At 32.1% G+C, this 21,743-nt stretch overlaps 2 protein-coding genes across 11 annotated transcripts in view; both read right to left on the bottom strand.

Moving 5' to 3' along the window:
• Positions 1 to 1,040: 1,040 nt before the first annotated feature.
• Positions 1,041 to 21,743, bottom strand: part of LOC105778510 (integrin-linked protein kinase 1) — an 82,324-nt gene continuing 61,621 nt past the window's right edge. The window contains exon 7 of one of the 2 annotated variants that reach the window (XM_052622816.1): positions 1,041 to 1,374. The gene's annotated coding sequence lies outside the window, so the exon portion shown is untranslated. The remainder of the gene's footprint in view (positions 1,375 to 21,743) is intronic. The other variant, XM_052622818.1, reaches the window with a different exon arrangement.
• On the bottom strand, positions 1,977 to 5,729 carry LOC105778392 (integrin-linked protein kinase 1). Of its 9 annotated transcripts, none has more exons than XM_052622800.1 (10): positions 5,346 to 5,722; positions 4,424 to 4,548; positions 4,272 to 4,333; positions 3,939 to 4,175; positions 3,524 to 3,598; positions 3,204 to 3,284; positions 2,667 to 2,788; positions 2,500 to 2,524; positions 2,178 to 2,207; positions 1,977 to 2,088 (listed from the first exon to the last, which is right to left on the bottom strand). In XM_052622800.1, the coding sequence occupies exons 1-7, from the start codon at positions 5,390 to 5,392 to the stop codon at positions 2,756 to 2,758; spliced, it is 660 nt and encodes a 219-aa protein (XP_052478760.1). In that variant the 5' UTR covers positions 5,393 to 5,722; the 3' UTR covers positions 1,977 to 2,088; positions 2,178 to 2,207; positions 2,500 to 2,524; positions 2,667 to 2,755. The 9 variants fall into 9 exon arrangements, with proteins under 9 accessions (XP_052478760.1, XP_052478764.1, XP_052478763.1 ...); XM_052622804.1 differs by having other exon boundaries at positions 1,983 to 2,088; positions 3,939 to 4,172; positions 5,346 to 5,723; XM_052622803.1 differs by having other exon boundaries at positions 1,983 to 2,088; positions 2,178 to 2,400.

The following is a 21,743-nucleotide window of genomic DNA, read 5'->3' as shown; positions in this document are numbered from 1 at the left end:
CATTCACACTTAAGATTCAACCTTAAAAGGTGTAGTTTATAAATATAAAAGATACTAAAAATCTTTTACAATCAAGGACCCTAATTAATTCATCCAACATACTAGTAAACAACTAACATGAAGATATATAATACTAGAAAACAGAACAATACAAAAACCAGTCATAAACCTTAGATGTAGTGTACCCAAAAGCTAAAGCAAGGGCATAATTCTCAACAATATAAAGCCCTGGAACATTAACAGCACGTTTGGTTCGCTGTATTGGAATAGAGGCGTAATGGAATAGAGGCGTAATAGCAAATCAATTGTTTGGTTGAATGTAATGGGATGGAGGCGTAATAGTATTTTTGTGTTTGGTTGAATGGAATAGAGGTGTAATAGCATAATGGAAAAAACTAAAATGACTAGAATACCCTTAGCATAAATTTGTTTAGGTAAATGATTATTGTTATTGTTATTAAATTTTAATAAGATTATTAATATAAATAATAAATAATTTAATCATATTTTAACATAATTATTATTAAATATAATTTAATAAAATATATAATTTAATAAAATTCTTAATATTAAATATTCTTATATGAATTTTCTAAAATCATAATATATAATACTATAAAATATAATTTAACATAATTATTATTAAATATAATTTAATAAAATATATAATTTAATAAAATTCTTAATATTAAATATTCTTATATGAATTTTCTAAAATCATAATATATAATACTATAAAATATAATTTAACATAATTATTATTAAATATAATTTAATAAAATATATAATTTAATACAATTCTTAATATTAAATATTCTTATATGAATTTAATAAAATCGTGTAAAAAGAATGTGAAATTGGTAGGTTCCATTTTCCTTTATTTAAATGTGAAATGAATGAGTAAAATATCTCAGGTATTACCATGTAAAAAGAGTGGTGTTTTGCCTCAAATCTGCAAGTAGGATACTGGGTATATTATGGTGTTAAATATATTTGCAAATAAAACTAACCCTTCAAAACTCATATTTGCAACCTTAGCATTCAGAATGATGGGCTGAAAATGAATTAAAACTGGAAATAATATTACTTTACAATCTGGTTTAGTCTAGTGCAGTCTGAAAAAAAAAGGAATCTGGGCCCAAATGAGAAAGGGTTACAAAGAATGAAGCCAAGCTGTTACTATCTAATACCAAAAACAAAATTGCACTACAATACATTGCTGGATGAATGATGAATCAAATTACAAACAAATAAACTATGTTCTGAATAAGGAAAAATGGCATCCTCCATTTTAACACAGTGCTGAATGATGTACAATAATAACTTGCCAGTACCAAGATGACTTTCAACCAATCCCAGAACCTGAAATTGAAACTAAAATGGCAAATTCAAGACATGACAATAAAAGAAAAAGAAATAGCTTGAGATTTTTAAAACCATGACTTATAGCCTTTTCTTTCAAATCAATGTAATAAATACCAATCAGATAGATTCATGTTTATACTAGATTACAGCAAACTACCACTTTTTAAGAAGCAATGCTGAATAAAGCACGGATTTCAACTTAAAAAACAAAGATATCATCAATCACGTTGCAGCTAGATAGCCTACAGTTGAATTATAGAGCAAAGCCAGGTTCCTTAAATGTCAGAGCAGCTTAATGGAACAATAACAATATCATGCATATTTCACTTCCACTCAACTATAGCAATGTTCACAGCTACTCCAATATAACATTGCCTCATGCTATTGCTTTAAATTTCAATCTAAATCACCTATTCTAGCAAATAAAGGAAAAAATCCTTTCAGAAGGAGGTTGTACCTCAGGTCAAGCTAAGATGAGAAGTCCTAGATACACTGATGCACCAAGAAATATGAATGATATCATTCCCTGCAAATAGGGTACAAAAAGAATGTGAGCAGCAAGACAGAAATAATCATTGAAAACAGGAAAGCCAATGCTTCAAGTGTCAGTTTCTCACCATATAAACCCCCATCCAACTCCATTGCAGGGGCAAGGACAAATTTCTGCAAACTTCTCGGCATCACTGGAGTTGACTCCTCGAGATATTAGATCATCATAGATATCTATGCAAACAATATTCAAATCACCTCAAATTTAATGCTTAATTGAAAGAAAAAAAAATGTCAGAGGAAACACCATCACCGAGACATACCATAGACTGAAAACAGACTGTTCATGACACCTGCAATTTCCAAAATAAGAAATAAGCAACATTTCTTTTCACGGAAGAGATGGTAGGATGAAATTGTTCTTTGGGAACGATAAAGAAAATACGACAAGAGAGCCTATATCGATAAATAGAATGGCGTAACGGAGAATATGAACTGTTGTCCTTTCTTACAAAAACCAAATTAGAGCAAGGAAAATAATAAAACCTGAGGAATCTAGTTTATAGATAACAAAATTGTTAGCACTTCAAGTTCAACTCCTAGTTATAAAAACACAAGTCACCACAAGGTTATAAGGGTACTCACCGATGGACAGTCCTCGAAGTGTCCACTGTTTGAATAATCATACACATTACAAGTTAAAAATTTGAAAGTACTCTTTGAAGAATACAAAATAAAAAAGGAAAGAAAGAAAGTATCTAAATATTAATGCAAAATTTTATCAGGAAATACCATCATCCTTGATATCTTACATTTTTAGCATAAAAGAGCACGACAACGAGAGCAAGAAGAAAACAACCAGCAGCTATTCTTGCAGTGAGGAGATTTGTGGATGCAAGAATCAAAGCCATCCCCCAAAATGATGAGCCAAGATCTGAATGTAAAAGCAATTGTAGTAGCATAAGTATCACTAAAAAGTAACTTGTATTAGATGAAAGACCACGTAGTTCGAAAAAGATGCAATAAATACTTTGAAAAGAATGGTAAACTAGTTTATATAGGAAAAAGGGAAGGAAAAGAATAGGTAACTTCAGATATAAAAGTTTAAATCAAGAAAATATGTATGCGGGTCACTCCATATGTGACGAGTTGTCCTCAGTGAAACATCAAGAATATGGCAAACACAGGCAGCCAATGACCACAAACTTGCACTCAAATTAGACATGTCTTGATCATGCACTCATATATAGATTACATACCATAAAAATAAATTGAGGCCATATGGCCTAAAGCAAGGTGAGGAGATCATATCAAAAGCCATCTGGGAACTTAAAAACTGAAGAACTTACCTCTCCGATACGGGTTGCTTCCTCCATGTCAACCTCACTATGATCGATTTCAAAGCACGGAGCTTGAGAGTCCATTCCTACCTATTGCAAGGAAATGATACATAAGGTTTCAAATGAGACACAACATTGTATGATATTTGCAGACTAGATGTCTCAAAATTTAAGTACAGATGCTATCATGCGAAGATGTGAAGATGTATTTGTTTCTCATGGACAATTTGTCAAGAACAAGGCAGACAATTCAGAAAATTTGTAATTCTTGGAACTAAAAACATAAACTTTATAAGCTTAACAATAACAACAACAGATTAACAAAATACCGGATCGATTCCCCCTCGAGCTTTAAGTATCTTGCAAACCTCATTGTGTCGAAAGCTATGTGCGTCGGACAATGGCTACAAAAATAATTACTCACATCAGATTCATTTCCCCCTCGAGCTTCAAGTATCTTGCAAACCTTATTCGGGGGTGAATGAACAAAGACACCCTTTTAAGACCTACAAGGACCAAATTCCATTCGAACTCCAACTATTTTTCTTTTTCCTCTCCAACTCCGACCCTCAAAAAACTCAAATTCCAATCACCCATAACCATTACAATTCTCTACCCATCGGTCGAACCGTCGTAAATCGCCTTTAACCCCAACCTTGTATCAACAGTTCAACACCCATAAATTAATCACAACCCCCAAAAAATGTTCATATTAGATAAAATAACATGAAATTTGAAACTTACAGTTCGGCCCCAATGATCTAAAGAATTCACATCAGCACCTTTCTCAAGAAGCAAATCAACAACTTCAATCCAACCTTCACAAGCAGCTAAATGAAAGGCAGTTCTCCTATCATAATCAGCTCCATTAGGCTCCACACCTTTATCTAGTTCTTGTATTACGCCAGCTTTATCCCCTTTACTTGCACATTGAAGCAGTCTATAAAGACCCCCTGAATCAACTTTCTGTCCCACCAGCTTCTGTTCCAAAAACACAATACCCATCAATTTACTTCATAAATAAACAAAAATTTCACTTTGAGTCATTCCATAATCTCGAAAAGGAATCGAATTTACCATTGAAGAAGAATGAGACGGCCTGAAATCTTCTATTTTGATTGCGAAACCGATTTTGAAAACTTAAAAATACAAAAACAAAAGCTTGAATTAAAAAGGCTTTAAATCGACACAGTGACAGTTAATATCGTAGTTGTAATAAGAGACAATACAAATGGTTTCATCATCGTCGATTGTTTCGGAGTTGACGAAGTTATTACCCAATTTTTTCATCATCGGCCTCCGATGAAGACAATGTTGAGGATTTGTTATGAAAGCAGAAGAAATGAGGACAGATCTGTAATGCCGATAGAAGAAGAAGCAGAAATCTATGAGGGCAGAAAAAGGAAACGGAAACAAGAAATGGGTAAGAATTCTCTAATCAGCGCTGGATGGGGGAATACCTATTACGGGACCAGGTGTATTAGGGAAGGAACAGATTTGGGACGTAATGGAAATACAACTAACCAAACAACGGATTAAAGGGGGATTAAGTGGGGTCCACCGATTAGGAATGTATCGGTTATGCCAATACATCCAACCAAACATGGTGTAAATGTCTCAAACATGATTTCACCCATATATTCTCAATTCTTAGGAGTAGAGTAAGTGGACTTTCAGTCAGCAACAAGTAATGATCCTCAAGATCACACCATAAATAATTAAAAATACATTGCTGCCAATATCATTTCATAGCATCCCAATTATCCACTTTGCTATGCTTAATGGGATGGGTAACGTTATAGTTATTGCTTAATAATGATCACGTGAGTGCTTCATCTCCAATGAAGAAATCAAGATTTGCCATCACCCAACTGAATAATAAACTAACCAATTAGATTTGGAAGAAGCTCTAGATTGATTTAGAAGAGATTCGTTAATTGCTACTACTATTGGTTGAATAAAACACGACTTTACATTACCCGCAAATCCCATCTTAGTATATCTGCAAACAAATTTTTTTAAAATAAAGAACCAGTTGAATAATAACAAAAAAAATTAGAGTCTAAAATAATTAGGCAATTTCACCAAACAGGTAGTGAGCACGTAGTTTAGGGCAATATTCAGTTACAAAAATAAGAAGATAAACAATACCCAGTGCCGTTGTTGATCACGACAGTGGGGCAAAAAGTGGGATCCATTAAAAAGAGAATCGGAAGCTAGGAAATCGATTTTGGTTGTGGTGGTGGATCTGCGAGCGAGACCCAAGAGAAGAAGCGCAGATAAGTAGAAGCAGTAAACTCCACTGTTGCTGAGCAGGATGGTATTGATAAGATATCAACAACAACAAACTTGGATCCCAACTAAAAGTAGTGAATTCTTGAAAGAAGAAAAAAAAAAGAAGAAGGAAGAAGGAAGAAGGAAAAGAAAAAGAAAAAGAAAAAGAAGAAAAAAGGATGACGGCTGGGTGAAAAGAACTATCGTTGAAGGAGGGGGTAAAGATGAGGGAAAATTTTGAAAAGGAAAAAAAATCATATTCAATACCTATTCAGTGGTGAGGGCAGGGAATGGTTATGCCGCCTCTTCCCTGAATAGGAACGGAATCAATGCAGGCTGTAATATACATTACAACCAACCAAACATTAGTTTGGTGGTGGGCCATTGAATTGGGCTACAACCTATTTCTATTCCTCCCAACTAAACATGCCATTGTTTATTGCCAATTTATTTATTACTCAAGATTTTACTTATAATTTTGCAAGGGAAAAATGATAATTGACTTTAGCTTTAGTTAAGTGAAAACAGAATAGGTTTAAGCTAAATTAATTCTTAATTCATGTTTCATTATCCTAAGTTCAAATTAAATATCATGAATGCTTAACTAAACCTAAAATAGAAGTCTCATGCCACAATTCAAATAAAGCGATACAATTCTCCAAATAATTGAAATTTCAAATAAAAAAATCTTAAAAATACTTCTTAATAAAAATTGATCCGAGTCAAGTCCTTTGTATGCCGAGTCTACGTCCTAACCTAGTGGGTTATCTGTAAAGATGGAAAATAAAATGTCAGTGTGAGTTCAGTCACAAGAAAACCACTAGAAATAGTAGATCAATCAAGTAGAATAATCAACTTATAGAATAAATCACAATTAATTAGCAACACAGAATATCGATAATTTAGATAAACTAATCAACATAACATCTCAGTGTTCATAGCCATGTATATGTCTTATGAATACAATGCAATTTCAATTTATTAGAAAAAGTTCCTACCCCACTGCTACACAACATAATAGGAGTTCCCCAGAACTCCTCTTCCTTTACACCATGGTATGGATGTGTTGGATCGCCGGCACCCCTACGGCGCAGCGAAAAAAATAATAATCGGCGACCCTAACCACGGATCCATGTGTGAGGAACGAATCGGGGTGAAAAGGGTTACGAAATTACCTAATCTCGTTCGAGTAGACAAGAACTTCTCAACAACGTGTAGTCCGATCTGATCGAACTAAGCCGCAATCTATCGAGACTCGACCTCACGTGATCCACCCAGTTGACTACTGAACGGAAGAAATCCCCAAAACAGCTTTTGAGAGTGAATTTTCTTTGACGATTGCTAGACCAAAAAACAAAGAAAAACGGGATACTTATATCCTTATTATTTAATTTTTAGGGTTTTTATTTATGAATTAAAATAAATATAATAATATTTTAAACCGAAAATTATAATTACATTAATTATAATATAATTTGGTAAACCATATATTTATTTGAATTCATATGCAAACCTCATTATGTGTACAACAACCTTGTACATAATGTGTTGAAATCAATTAAATTAATTCTATAATTAATTTAATTCAAGTGACACCTAAAAACAATACCAACTATGGTTTATTCCGTTCATTTTAACTATAGGGTGTGACCCTGTAGGTTCTTGTAACGTTAGCAGTAATACTAGAACGATTCCAATGTTACAAACAATGAGTGGCATCTAGCAATGCATCATTGCTACCTAAGTCACAAGAGATCATGATTCGACATAACCTTTTATGATTAACCTTTTATGCAATAATCCTTAAGTCCTTTATCTCTGGATTGGACACAAGTCATGGAATAGTCACACTTGTATAGTCCATTCCATGTTCCTTGATATTTTAAGCAGACTACAATATACAAATAAGTATGACATCTCATATCAACTTATTTGAGCATGGCCATGCATTTCTAGTCTCACTTAATCAAGTGGCCTAAGATATTACTCCCATTATGTAGGAGGGACTTATTCTATATCGACCAACCATATCCCTCTACATCAATTGTGGTATATCCAACACTAGCCTTTATAGAACAACCCGATTCTGATTATGCGTTTGATCGTATCAAAATATACTACTCACGATGTTGGGATTATGATGATCTCAAGTCCGAGGATCATATACATATTAATCATTGTGAGTAATGTCGTGACAATTACATAATAATCCAAGAAACATACTCATAATGGGTCACCCAATATGTTGTTCTCTAACACACATATTCATGCATCGATTCGATATTCCATATCAATGATAACTCTTTATCATCAATCAACTACATGTTAGTCTTAATGCATTATTGTTGTCCTATCCAACAATAATACTTGACTAAGGATCTTTTAAGAATAATCATATTATTCTTAGGACATTATTAGAAAACAGTTTATTTATACACACAGAAAAGAAACTGAAATAATAATGGTAAAGCCTTATATTAATAAACATGATAAATCAAGTATGTTATTACAACCATCTCTTGATTGATCTTTGGGCATACTCTAACAGGATGAATTGCTAATACGGTGTGGATAAACCACTATTCGATGCAGCTAAAAGCTGCTAATGCAGTATGGATGAATCATTTGTAATAAAAGGGTGGATGAACCACTGAAGTATTTTTGATAAAAATGTTTTTGCAGACAAGCTGCTAGTACGGTGTGAATAAACCACTAATCGGTGCAGGCAAGCTACTAACACTTCCTCCATTCATACTGTCTAACCCCATGTAAAGCAATATGGCATGCTCAAAACCGATTAATACGGTAGCTGTCACATCCCAAAAATCGGGTTAGTAGAAATTGGGTTAATGAATCGAGAGTGGTCACGTCTGAATTTTTTTAGATGATCTTTTACTCATTTGATAATAAATATGTATCAAGTATAATGGTTGAGTAGTGTTGGAGTTGTCCTTGATGACCTGTGTTTGAATCTCTTCCCTCAAATTATTTTCTATGTGGTGCAATTTTACTTCAAACCTTAGCAAATGTCACACTATGTTTTTAAAATAAATGTTGTAGGAATTATAACAAGTTAGTGAATAGTTAAATGGTTAAGTGCTTAGTTAATTTAAGACCTAAAGGTCTTATGATTAATTCCCCACATTATCATATTTTTTTATTTAATTTTTAGCTCATAAAACTTTGGTCAAAGCTTCCATAACCGTCCACTCCTAGTTACCATACAAAGAGAGATTTTTTCCTCTTTTAACTAGTCAATCTACCATCTTTTGTCCCATTTTTCACTTCATGTGTTACCCTCTTTCCTTTTCTTCTCCTTATTTTCCTCATTTGCCTTTGAACTAATGTATGCCACCCCTAGCACATGAAACCATCCACATTCATTTCATTTCATTTCATTTTTTTTCTTTCATTTTTTCCACTTCCCTTTCTACTCTCTTTGCCTCATTCTCTTTCCAAAAATTATAGTGTTGACTAGGTAGTTGTCTAATCCTTGAAGGCCATGCACACATTTTTGTTTTTCATTTTTACAAAAATCCTCCCTTTCTCCTCCTTTGAACCACCTTGTGCCACCCCTTATTTGGGTGTCCATCTTTTACTTCATTTTTCATTCATTTTTTTAGTCCACCACCATTAATTAATCGCACCACCACCTGTGACCACCATTCTCCTTTTTCTTTCTTCTTTATTTTTCTCTCCTCCCTTTCTTTAGTATTGAAATTCTCCTTCTCTTTTCCTCCTCCTTCATCGGGTTCTTGTTGGACCACCTCTACTGTCACCGCATTGTCACGCCTCCACCAATTTTGGTGATTCTTTCTCATTTCTTCATCATTTTTTCGATTTCTATCATTCTCTTTCGTAACCAAAAATCCTATATCATCTATTTCAATTAGTTTTTAATTTACTTCAAAATGTTGTATTTAGTGACTCACTTTTCAAGTGATCCTTTTTCTAGTTTCACATCCCTCTCCGATACAAGATCACGAGGATCCTCTGACCCTCTCGTTTCAATAAATAAAAAGTTTAGTGGTAAAATGAAAAACCAATCTTTCCTCTCTTCGTTTCTTTTAGGTCGAATGTGTAATAATGTATTTTTCTTTCAAATATTAACATGTTGTATTCTACTTTATGTTAAAGGGCTGATCGATACCAACTCGAAAAGTCACTAACGTTGGAAATGAGATCACATTTCGATTGATTTTTATAAGAGTAATCGCTGATGAGAGTTTTATTAAATTGACTTATTTCATAAAGCATTAAAAACAACCTCCCTAATGAGAAATCACGTTTGTTGATAAGTAGGTGACCTATCGATTAGATCCAAGTGTGGGCATTCTTTAGAGAGGTGATTCGTTTTGGATCTACTATTGTGTGGGTCTAATCTAAAATAAAAATTGATATACATTAATTCTAGTATTTAAATAATTATTATTTATATTTTTTTATGTGAATACATAAAGTATTCCAAAAAAGGAGATTAAACCCATCGATGTGTATTATACCAAGTAAGTGACCCAAACCAACTAGCTTATGAAAAGTATGTTGTGTGGTTATGATTTTCATTATTTGAAAAGTAAGTTATTCTCATTCTTATGTTATGTGATATTATGGCATAGTCGATTTTACATGACAAATAAATTGTGATATTTCGATATCTTAAAACAATAAGTGAAACGCATGTTAAACATACCCTACATGATATTATATTTTGAGAAATTTGATTTGCATGTTTCAACATGCCCAATGTAACAAATGATATCTTGAAATGAAAAATGTGCATATATATATGTTTATTGTGGTCATATCACATGCATAGGGTGAGACACTATAATGAGAAGAATTGGTGGTTTCGTCCACAACCTACATGGCAGCTTGTCTGCGAATATTGGTGGCTTCGTCCATAACCTACATGATAGCTTGTCTACGAATATTGGTAGTTTATCCACAACCTACATGGTAGCTTGTCTGTAAATTTAGAGTGTCTGGATGAACGAGTTCTGGGGAACTCGATTTTTGAGTGTAGCGGTGATGGGTAGGATGTTTTAAAAAGACTTGCATAATTGTTTTAAAAAAATTGCATTGTCATGATCATGTGCATGAATATTGAATATTTTGAATAACGAGTATGTGCTTATTGTTATTTGTTTTGTATACCGAATTCCTGCATAATACTTGAGTCAAGATTCACACTGAGCTTTATAGCTCACCCCCTTTAGTTTTTTATTTTACAGATAACCCCGAGGTTAGGATTCGATGACGAAATTTAGAGGAGTTTCTCGAAATTCTTTTTAAATTAAACTAATTAAAGTTTATCTTAATATTTTATTATTTTGGGATTGTAATAAGTTTGAATATGGACTGTGGCATAGGACTTTACTTTGGGGATTTTTCATTCTGATATGCATTAGTTGATTGCATGTCATTGAGATTTAAAAACTGAATAAATTAGTATTTGATAAGAATACGCATGAAACTTGGTTTCTATTAAAACTTGAGAAAATTGCTATTTTCCACTTCGACAATGAAAATGAGTTTTAGACAAAAATGCAACTAGATTTTTGGGGTTTTAAATTGTCTATTGATGTTTTATCGAATTTACAAGAAATATTGATTTTTAACAAAATATGGTTTTAGTAAATTTTATCGTTACGATTCTTATAAAAATATGTCAATGTTACATTTTTCCGCTGCAATTCGAGAAACAAGTTTTAATAAAATTAGACTTAACTTTCAAAATTACGATGTTTACAAATGAGATTTCTTAAGACATTTGATTTACGAAGTTAACATGTTTTTCCTGAATAGCGGTGAATAACCAAGTTCTTTAGTTTTGAATAAATAAACGGATGATTTTGAAATATGATTGAAATTATAAAAGTTTTGAATAGCGATTAAAATTTTAGAAATACCGAAATCATTTATTTCTATAATTCTCATATTTTTGCGAGATTAAGTTAAATATTTGATTTCACTAGTTTTGAATGATTTACACAAATGGTTTAGAAAGTATGTTTGAAAACCAAGAAAGTTTTTCTAGGTCATTCCGGTGGCCAATGTAGCTTTCTAAATTTGGCAATAACAATTGGGTCGGGTTTGGGATGTTACAGTAGCAATCAATATGTTTATGGCAGTTCGATACAATAGCAATTAATATTTTTATAACATATCAACTTCAATTGTAAAAGTCATGCTTATTAAGTGTTCGATTTAATAGTGTCATAAAGCATACTATACGTACAATCACAAACACCGAAACAATAGTCATACGTATTGTTCACAATCCATGCAAATATATAATCATTATGTTAATACGGTCAGTCAATTCATGGATTCTAACATTCATAATATTAGGGGCTTATTTGAATAATATAATACACAAAAATAGTTCAAAAATTAATTAATGACTAAACTGAACAAATCATAAAATTCTAGGCAAAATTGTAAAATTTGTAAAGAAAATGACACACGGTCGTGTGACTGGACCATGTGGGAAGCGTTAGACAGTGTGGAGGGGATACACGGCCATGTGGTATTTGCAAAATCAACCTACAAGGGAGACAACCATGTGGCAGGCCGTGTAGAGGGTTTTAAGCTGTGTGAGAATCAAAAAACCTAAGGTTTTAGGGGGGATATGGCCATGTGAGGGGCCGTGTGGTCCCCACAGGTGGTCTACAGGCCCATGTGGTTGGTCGTGCGATCCTATTCCGAGGCACGATTTACCTTGATTTACTTGTAAAAGAATACACACATGTCGTCAAAGTCTCGAGCGACATCCCTCACATTCAAATATGGTCCGATGCACCTGTAACGGGTCCTTCAAACGATATTTGTACACGAGTTAGAGTTTATTTTCTAAGATTTATTAAGATTCAATGATATTAACGAAAGTTTCGTCAAAAACCGTAAAAGATCGACTAATTAATTTGAAAGATCAATATCGAATAGAAATTTTACGAAATTTGGGGTCTTAAACTTTAGATCGAGATGCACTTATCGAACTTGATGGAATTACGGAAGCTATCAATGATGAATTCAATAATAAATAAAGAATCGATTTATCGGTGATTGATTTGATATCCAAAGCAAAAATAATTTTAGTAATGGAATGACCAATTTGATGAAAAGAAAAAAAAAGAAAAAAAGAGAAGAATTTAAAGGGAAAAGGGAGAGAATCAAGTTGAAATATAAAAGAAATTAAAATCCTAAGGTAATTAGGAAAAAAAGAGGACTAAATACTTTGGTTTATCAAAATTTAAGGGTTGCATAGTAAATTACCCTAATTGTGGTTGAAATTTAAAATGAAAGAGACTTTAGAAATAAGGTGATTCAAACTTAGGTAATGAAGGGGAAACAAACATGCTTAACCATTTGGGTTGTTGCCCATTCTTATTTAATTTTTACTCTAAATAATATTTGTTCTAATGAGATTTTTCATCTTAAGTTGCTGAAAATAAAAAGAAAAAATGAGAGAGGTGTGATTTGAACCTAGGACCATTAAAGATGTACAAGCTTCTTAAGCATTAAGCCTAAAACTTATTTCTTATTTATTTATTACAACTAACCCCCTATATTTTGGGGTGTGACACACATAGCACCATGTGACCTTTTTATTTTTATAAAAAATAAGTATTTTCTTTTATCAAATGTATATAAATATTAAAATATATAAAAATAGAAATAAATATATAAATTATAAAATTACAAAATTACATAAATGAAAAGAAATTAGTTGACATTAATGATATTTTTATAAAAAAAGGTTAGAAAAACTTATAAAACTTATAAAATTTATAAAATTGTAAAAATTATTTAAAAATTTTAAAAATAAAAATAAATTATAAATTCATATATGAACTCTTAATACATATATGAATAATAAAATATATAAAAATTCAAAAATTAAAAATCTAAAATCTTTTCTTCCTCCTTATTGGTTCGAATGATTTCTCGATCAAGTCGATATTATTTTATTAGTCGGTCAATAATTTACATTTTCATAAAAAAAATGTTAAAAATTATAAAAGTTGAAATGTTATCTTAATTAATTATGTGATTACCTGCCTTAGGCGTTCTTAAAAAGCATATGCTTTTTATCTTTTAGGTGCAAGATTTGTCAATCGCATCAATACCACAAAGTTACAACCTTAGTATCAAACACAACATTATTAACATGTTCACAACTGATTTTATCATAACTCAAGCACAACATATTTAGATTGATGGCAAATAATTATCATAATAAGGAAATCAATCCTAGATGATCCAAAGCGATGGGCAGGTAAAATCGTCAAAAGAACCGAGCATCCATCAATATCTAGAGAGGAAGGAAACAAAACTATCTCTAAAATCACTTACAAAAGTAAGATTATATGCATAAACAAGACTAAAAATATACTACAAAAGCAGACAAAAACTTCTAAAAGTAAAGACTTATTAAGCAACAGAAAACAAAAACAAAAAAAAGAACATATAAAACTCAATATAACACAAGTCCAAATCGACTCATAAAATGATTTAAAATACTCTCAAAACATAAACAAATCAATAAGCTAACGAAGAGCCATCTACTTTCCAAGAAAAACTGCTGGTAGACGGTGAGGTTTCGACGGTGACAAACATTGTTAATCATCACAATTTGTGAAGTAAATGAAAAGAAAAAAATATATTGATGAAAAAATAAAGGTGGACTATAATAAATCCGAAAACTAATACTATCATTGGGCAAAACAAGATAAAAAAAAAACAGGTTACAGAAAAAAAAACTATAAACTTTAAACTAAATAGGTTTGGTTCAATTGAAAAAAATGATTACTGTGCAGTATCATGATTTTTTGAAACACCAAAACCTTATCAAATACTCTGAGTTTAGATTGATTTATTGTCATTAAAATTAAAAAAGATATATAAAATATTTAAAAAAAGATAATTCAAATAATTATAATTTATGAACCAAAAATCAAAGGCGAATGCATACAACTTCAAAAACTTTCGGTTGGAATGGTGAAATTCAATCAGCATATTGGGATTTATCTTTTGCCCTAAGGAAAGAAATTGAGAATTGAGAGTATATATATGCAGGGAGTCCTACATTGAGAAAGCAGATAATGGCAACAACTAGATTCCTGAAAGAGTCATGTATTGCTGTTCAAAATTAGGTTGTAAATTCTAGAGTTTCGTTCGAGATATTTTGTTTGCCTTTTCCTTCTCTTTCTTCAATGGAGAGAGAGACAGACTAATAAATAATGGTTCCCAAATTTGCTTTTCAAGGTGGGACAAAAAATGGCAACACAAGGCTTCAGCCTCTGCTTCAGCAACCCCATTGGATCCCTCGCCCCACACGGTTGCACCTCCCTCCACCGGCAGCGCGTGCTTTCATGTCAATATCCCCATTTCTTTTTCTTTTTATTCTTTCAAAAATAATGCGTAATTCATTTAATTTTTGGCCAGTTAATTCGTTATCATATTCCAGCATGCATGTGATGATGCGATATTTTTCCACTTACCATGATAAGAATTTAGATGGGCACACAGGACTTGGTACTTTTAAAATGAAAAATTGATATCCAAATTTTATAAGAAATATTAAAATTATAAATTAATATATAACTAAATTGTATTTTAGTCTCCTAAAAAATTATTAAATTCCCTCAGAAAATAATGAAATCATAAATTAATGCATAATAAAATTATATTCTGATTTCTGAAAATTTTATAATTCAATTCTAGTCCCTCCTAAAAAAAATTTTAGATTCACCCTCATACACTCTCACGTACATCACTCTAAATAAATATGACACCCTCAATATAAAAAAGCTTGATTTTATTTAACTCTTATGTATTAGCCCACTTATTATCCATACTTCGCATTGATATTTCCTTTATGCGCCCTTCATTTGACTTGAGCAAGCTTTGGCATCCCCATAGCTCACCTGAGAAACTTGAGCAAGAATTCAAGGATCCCACTGTTGAAGCTAACTTCATCGGAATTCAGCCTAACCCTATTAACAACAAAACTAGCCTTCCAACTAATATGAATCCTTCTCATCCCTTAGAAAACAGTTGAAATATTGAAAACCCCTTGCTTATTGCCCTTACTGGTAACATTATTGCAAATAGTTGTACTACCCCCATCATAGACCTCTAGTGTAGGTCCTAACATTCCTAACTTATCTACGAGCTTAAGCCCTGGTTGGCTCAAATCTTCATCCATGACCTCCATAACCATCAGAGCAAACCAAATCTTTGCCTCTACCCATTATTTCGGCTATCAAATTCCATAATCTTTCACACCCTATGTGTACTATCACCCGAGGTATTCTACCTCCATAATCTTTGCCTCTACCCATTATTTCGGCGATAGAATGGTCGCAAAATAAAGAAAAATAAGAAGTGAAAATTCTTTTGGGAAAAAACCACAGACAGAGGAGAAGAAATTCATCAATGTTGAAAAACGAATGATACAAGAAAAGTTTCGACTACATCTATTTAAAGGTTGAAAAACCTTATTCTAATCAATTCCAAATAGAAGAAGTGTAATTCTATACTGATTCTACTTGTGCCGCATGGTCCTTATTCTAACCTCGACCTTAAGTCCTACACAGATCTCCTTGTTTTACCACTGTATTTTCTTTAATAATGATTCGGGTCACACAACTCTAACAACCTCCATTCTTGTAATATTACCTTTTGAAGTCTCATCTATCCCAATTTAGGCTACCACTATCACTAAACCTTTAGTCCTACAAAACATATGTTCGACAACTCAAACTCCCACCACCCATCGGTCGTTCGGGGTAAGAACTACAATGCAATTTAATCACGTTAAAGTTAATGTTAGCATGCATACATGTTCAGTCACCCTTATACCACCCACCATCCATCTTATACTTACGCTACTTTCCCATTTTTTTTCCTTCATTAATAGTTGGGCTACTATCCCCAATATCCGATCTAGCTGCAACTTCTTTTTCCACCCTAATAACCAAATAAGAAACCTTAAACCATCTAAAGCAAAGTCAAGGGATTAGTTTGTAACCAGGGCTAGCCACGATGTGTCCCAAAGGACCACCCTAGAGTTTTAGCGCTAAGGCATAACATGAAAAGACAAACCATGAAAGGCAAGCCCTAAGATAACCTAAGCTAAATGTTAACCTATATGACATAAAAGTGAGAGTAGAAAATAAAGGATCACAACAACAAAATCAACTAGCTCACCACTCGTATGTTGATCATGAATCTAGTTAACATCGATATGACATAACTATACCCATAGCACATCAACAAGTCCAATACTCATACCTTGACCCTGATCTAGTTAAACAAGTAGCTACTTTCAAACAACAACTACAAAACCTCAAGAAATCTTATTATGACAAGGATGAGTGGCTAGACACAGAACGCAACCCTCTTTCATTGTTAATCCACCATGTAGAAGTACCGCTCAAAATCAAGTTGTCCCCGGACACGTATGACAGAACAATAGATCTCCTGAACCATCTGAATCATTTTTGAACATTTCATAAATTGGAAGTATTTTTAACGCAATGCCATGTCTTTCCTACCACTCTTAAAAGACATATGAGAACTTGGAGGTACTCTCTGACACTAGTATCTGTAGCTAACTTTGACCAACTTAGTCACAATTTTCTAGCACAATTATGTAGCTACGAAACCAAATCAAGTACATTTACTAGTTTAAAAACTTTCAAGTAAAACCACGAGGAAATTTTATAGGAATGCATTAAAAAGGTTTAATGCTTCCACGCTAGAAGATAAAGAACTCAATGATGAGTGGGCCATTGCAGATTTTCACTCACGAGTACCACAACAAAACCACTTACTTAGAAAGAAACACTAAAAACTGATTCTAGACATTTGACACTTGTTTGCTTAACAAAACTACCCCCTAAACTTGGCATTCGATCACTTACTTAGAAACACATCAGTTTTGATAGCACCTAATTCACCGGAGGATTAAGTAACTCACGTTCCTCACCTAACGAAGATTACAGAAACAACCAGAACAACACCAAATTAAATAGATAACTAACACTTCTAAGAAAAGAATAGATATCACCTACGGAAAGAGTACGAATACTATACCAGAATTCCTACCACATACGGTCAAAATAGATTAGAGTGGACAACGACACCAATCAAAACAAGATCAAAATGGAAGAAAGGGGCGGCAACAGAGAGAGGATCAAGGAAAGAAAAATCGCTAAGGTTTGTAATAGAGGAATATGATAAAATTGAAAGAAAAGCGAAAAAACCAAAAAGAAAGGAGAAAAAAGTCAGAGAGGAAATCCCAAAAACAAAATGGAAAAAAAATAGAAAATGGAGAGCATGGGAAGAGGGGAACGACATTAGAGTGAAATTTGGAGGAATTAGACGACAGAAGAGAGAAAATTTCGAGGAATAATACTTAAAAAGTTTTAAAAAAAATAAAATATTTACAACATTATCCTGAACTATCAGATTTAACCATTATTGCTAAGAATTTGAGTTTGATGCAGTTCCTGACAACTTGGGCAGCACAATAAGGAAAGAACAAAAATTAATTCAGTTTTGGGCCAACAAGATTCAAACTTTGGAATTATAAGGAAGGTTAATCTTAACCACTGAACTAGCAGGTTCATTCTTACTAAGTATAGGAATAAAAATACTCAAAATTCAAAGAAAAAGAATCAAACTAGAGGTGCTCATGGGCCGGGCCGGGCCCATAAAAAATTTCGGCCCGGGCCCAGCCCGGCCCGAAATATGGGCCTAAGATTTTGCCCAGGCCCGGCCCGGCCCAGCCCATTTTATTTTAAAAATTTTAAAAATTAAAAAGTATTTTAAAATATTTTAAAATATTTTAAAATTAAAAAATTAAAAAAGTATTTTAAAAATATTTTAAAATTAAAAAATTAAAAAAAGTATTTTAAAATATTTAAAATTTTAAAAATTAAAAAGTATGTAAAAATATTTTAAAATTAAAAAATAAATATATTTATTATATCGGTCGGGCCGGGCCATTTGAAAAAGTGGTGCCGAGGTCTGCCCATTTTCAAACAGGCCTCGTTTTTTGCCCAAGTCCATATTTCGGGCCTATATTTTTACCAAAACCCTTCCATATTTCGGGCGGGCCGTCGGGCCGGGCCGGGCCGCCCGGCCCATGAGCACCTCTAAATCAAACACAAAACCTCAAGCACATAACTAGGGCACCTATCCACTAGAACATTTTAACTTACTTGACACAACTCCTACTACACTTTTTTAAAATAAGGTGTGTCCACTCTTGGTTAACTAACCCAATTCCTACTAACACATTTTCTGGGATGTGACATTGCACCGGAGATTTGAAGAGATTGGGTGATTAATCGTATTTTTTTCTGGCAGCTTGTCTGCATATATTGACAATTTATCTGCATTATCGTTACTGACAGCTTATCTGCGTATATTTTGGCAGATTATTTGCATTACCATACTAGTGGTTTATCCACATCGAGCTTTGGCTCACATTGTTTGGAGTTCGATAGACGGTTATGGGAAAATCATGGTGTGTAGCAAATGGTTGGGTAAGAACTTTTGCATTGTTTCATTTGCATCACCCCATGCTCATACACCATTTGACATCGATTTGATAATGACTATGCAATTATATGAAATTTCAATGATGGCTCTGTGTTCTTCTATTAATGTTATTATGCTTCACTGAATTTGATATTTATGTCTGTTTAAATAATTGTTCGATTCGCTCTGAGCTTTCACAAGCTCACTCCCCCACAGTGTTGAACTTTTCAAGTAACCATTGAGAATAGGACTGGACTCGACATTCGGAGCAACACCTTGGACATTAGACTGTTTTAGATAAAGTGTTTTAATAAGTTTTTATTGGTTCGATATGTAATTTTATGTATTTCTGGTCTGTGGCTTAGTAACTTCCATTTGGGGATTTTTACAGGCAAGGATTATTGAAACGTAATAATTGGTAAAAGCATGATAATTGGCCTAAGTAAAATCTAACACTGTTAATCAATTTCCGCTGCATTAGTTGACATCAAATTTTTATAAAGCAAAGTGACGAACAAACGTTTTTTTTTAAATGCATCACTACCAATGCTAAAACAAACCTTAAGTGTAGATGGTCTAATAAATGACTTTTCTTTATTTACTTCAAGGTACAACCGCAGTTTTCCTAAAATAAGTCAATTTAAGGTATTTAAAAGTGTCATAGGTTAGTTTAGTCATTTCGGTGGCTAATGTAGCCTTCTCAATCTGATCATAATGGTCTAGGCTGGGTTTGAGAGGTTAATAGAACTATTATAATTTTCTCCTATATATAGGGACTAGAGGTTGTCGAAATATACACACGTGCATATGACGATATTCTATCGATTTTAGTAAACAATTTGTTTGGTTTATTTCCTTTAAATAAAAAAAAAAGAATTTTACTTTTTGTAAGTATTTGTAGGACAAATTTGTGAGATTATAATTGCACTATCCTTGGCAATTATAATTCAAACTTGTAAGATTGAAATTTTCAATTTTGGATTCCCTATAGAAAGTCGACTTTCCCCACTAAACAGTCTCGGTTGTGTCAGATTTTTTAAATAGAGTCCACCATCTAAGCATCCAAGAATTCGAGAATAGCAAAGAAGATCATTCTGATAAAAACTAGAATGATTTAGATGCTAAATCCAAAATTTGAAATTTCTCCCTAGCTCAAAAACATAGATATTAATTTTGGTGAATTTATTGCTATAGATATCACAATCAAGGTTCGAGTTTGTGAAAAATTTAACAATTCGGTTGTGCAACAAAACTGTTTTTCATAATACATTTTTCCAACATTAACTTTAAATTTAATTGATGCATTGACCCTAATTCAAATTCATATAAACACAAAAATATTCTTTTTAACGATTTTTAAATATCAAATTTCTAACATTAGTTCAAGTCCATATAAATGTAGGATTATTTTATTTTATTTCTCATTATTCTATTAAGAGAAAATAAGTATCAATTTTGATTTCATATTTTCATTATTGAAAAAAATATATTTCCATTTACCAAACATAATTTTCAATTTTTTAAAATGAAAATAAATATAAAATATTTTTAAAATAAAAAATATTTTTTCAAAACCAAACGATATACTAAGAATCAAATTCATTAATCTTCATTTGTATGGTCTTAAATAGAAATGTTCATAGGCCAAGCCAGCTGAGACTTAATTCCAAAAATATTTGAAGCCTAGCTCACCCAAGTGCACCCAAAAAGGCTATTTTACTTTTTAAAAATAAAAATAAAATTATTTAAATTTAATTATAAAATATATAAATATTAATATAAAATGATTTTATATTTTTTTTTCTATAAACAATAAAATAAACTGAGTTGAGTAGACACGAGGTTGAAAAATATGAACTCAAGTCTGGCCCAAAGTTGATCAGGTCGATTGAACGTGAGCTGCTCGGCCTAAGATTAAGCATGATTTCACACTTTATGCTTGCCCAAGCATAGTTTACCCGAAATATGAGTTCGAAATTTTGCCCAAGCCTACTCATATTTGCAAGTAACTAACTCAAGCTTTTTTAGAGATGCCTATATTATTTTCTTAAGTTTTTGAAAATTTTATATTTTTTATAATTTTATAATTTTTCATTTATTGAAATTTCATACATAGGAACCTAACATTTTTCAATGTTTGCATATACTATTTTATATTACTATAAATTTAATTTGTGCTATAAATTACATCATATATAAAAATAACATAATATAATAATTACAGACTTTGAAAAAGGTTGAGTCAAGTTAAGCTTAGACTTTGAAGATTGAATGCTTGAGCTCAAACCCAATAAATATTTTAAATGAACCTAATTTTTTGAACATAATGTTTTGATCCAAATACTCCTAAATTTTTTAAAGAACCTTTAAACTTGAACGAATAATTCGACCTTTAAACATGTTTACTCTAAGATAGCGTTTGGTATGATGGAAAGTAGTCACTTTACTTGGAAGTTAATTAGTATCTCAAATTTTATTTACTTTTTTGGAATCTAAGTTTCTCTTGGAAGTTATTTTTCTATGAACATAATAATGTGATTCCCATGATAAAAGGTGAGAAAGTTACTTTTCCATGTAGATTGAAAATTAAAAATATTTAAAATAAAATTAACCCTATTATTTATTGTTTCAGGTATTAGTCTATTAATAAACATAAAAAGAAGAAGCTATTACCTTTTTCCTTTGTCATACTATTCGATTTTCTCTATTACTTTAACGGAT

Source organism: Gossypium raimondii, chromosome 10, assembly GCF_025698545.1.
Source record: "Gossypium raimondii isolate GPD5lz chromosome 10, ASM2569854v1, whole genome shotgun sequence".
NCBI lineage: Eukaryota > Viridiplantae > Streptophyta > Magnoliopsida > Malvales > Malvaceae > Gossypium > Gossypium raimondii.
This window is presented reverse-complemented; position numbering and strand designations above follow the sequence as displayed.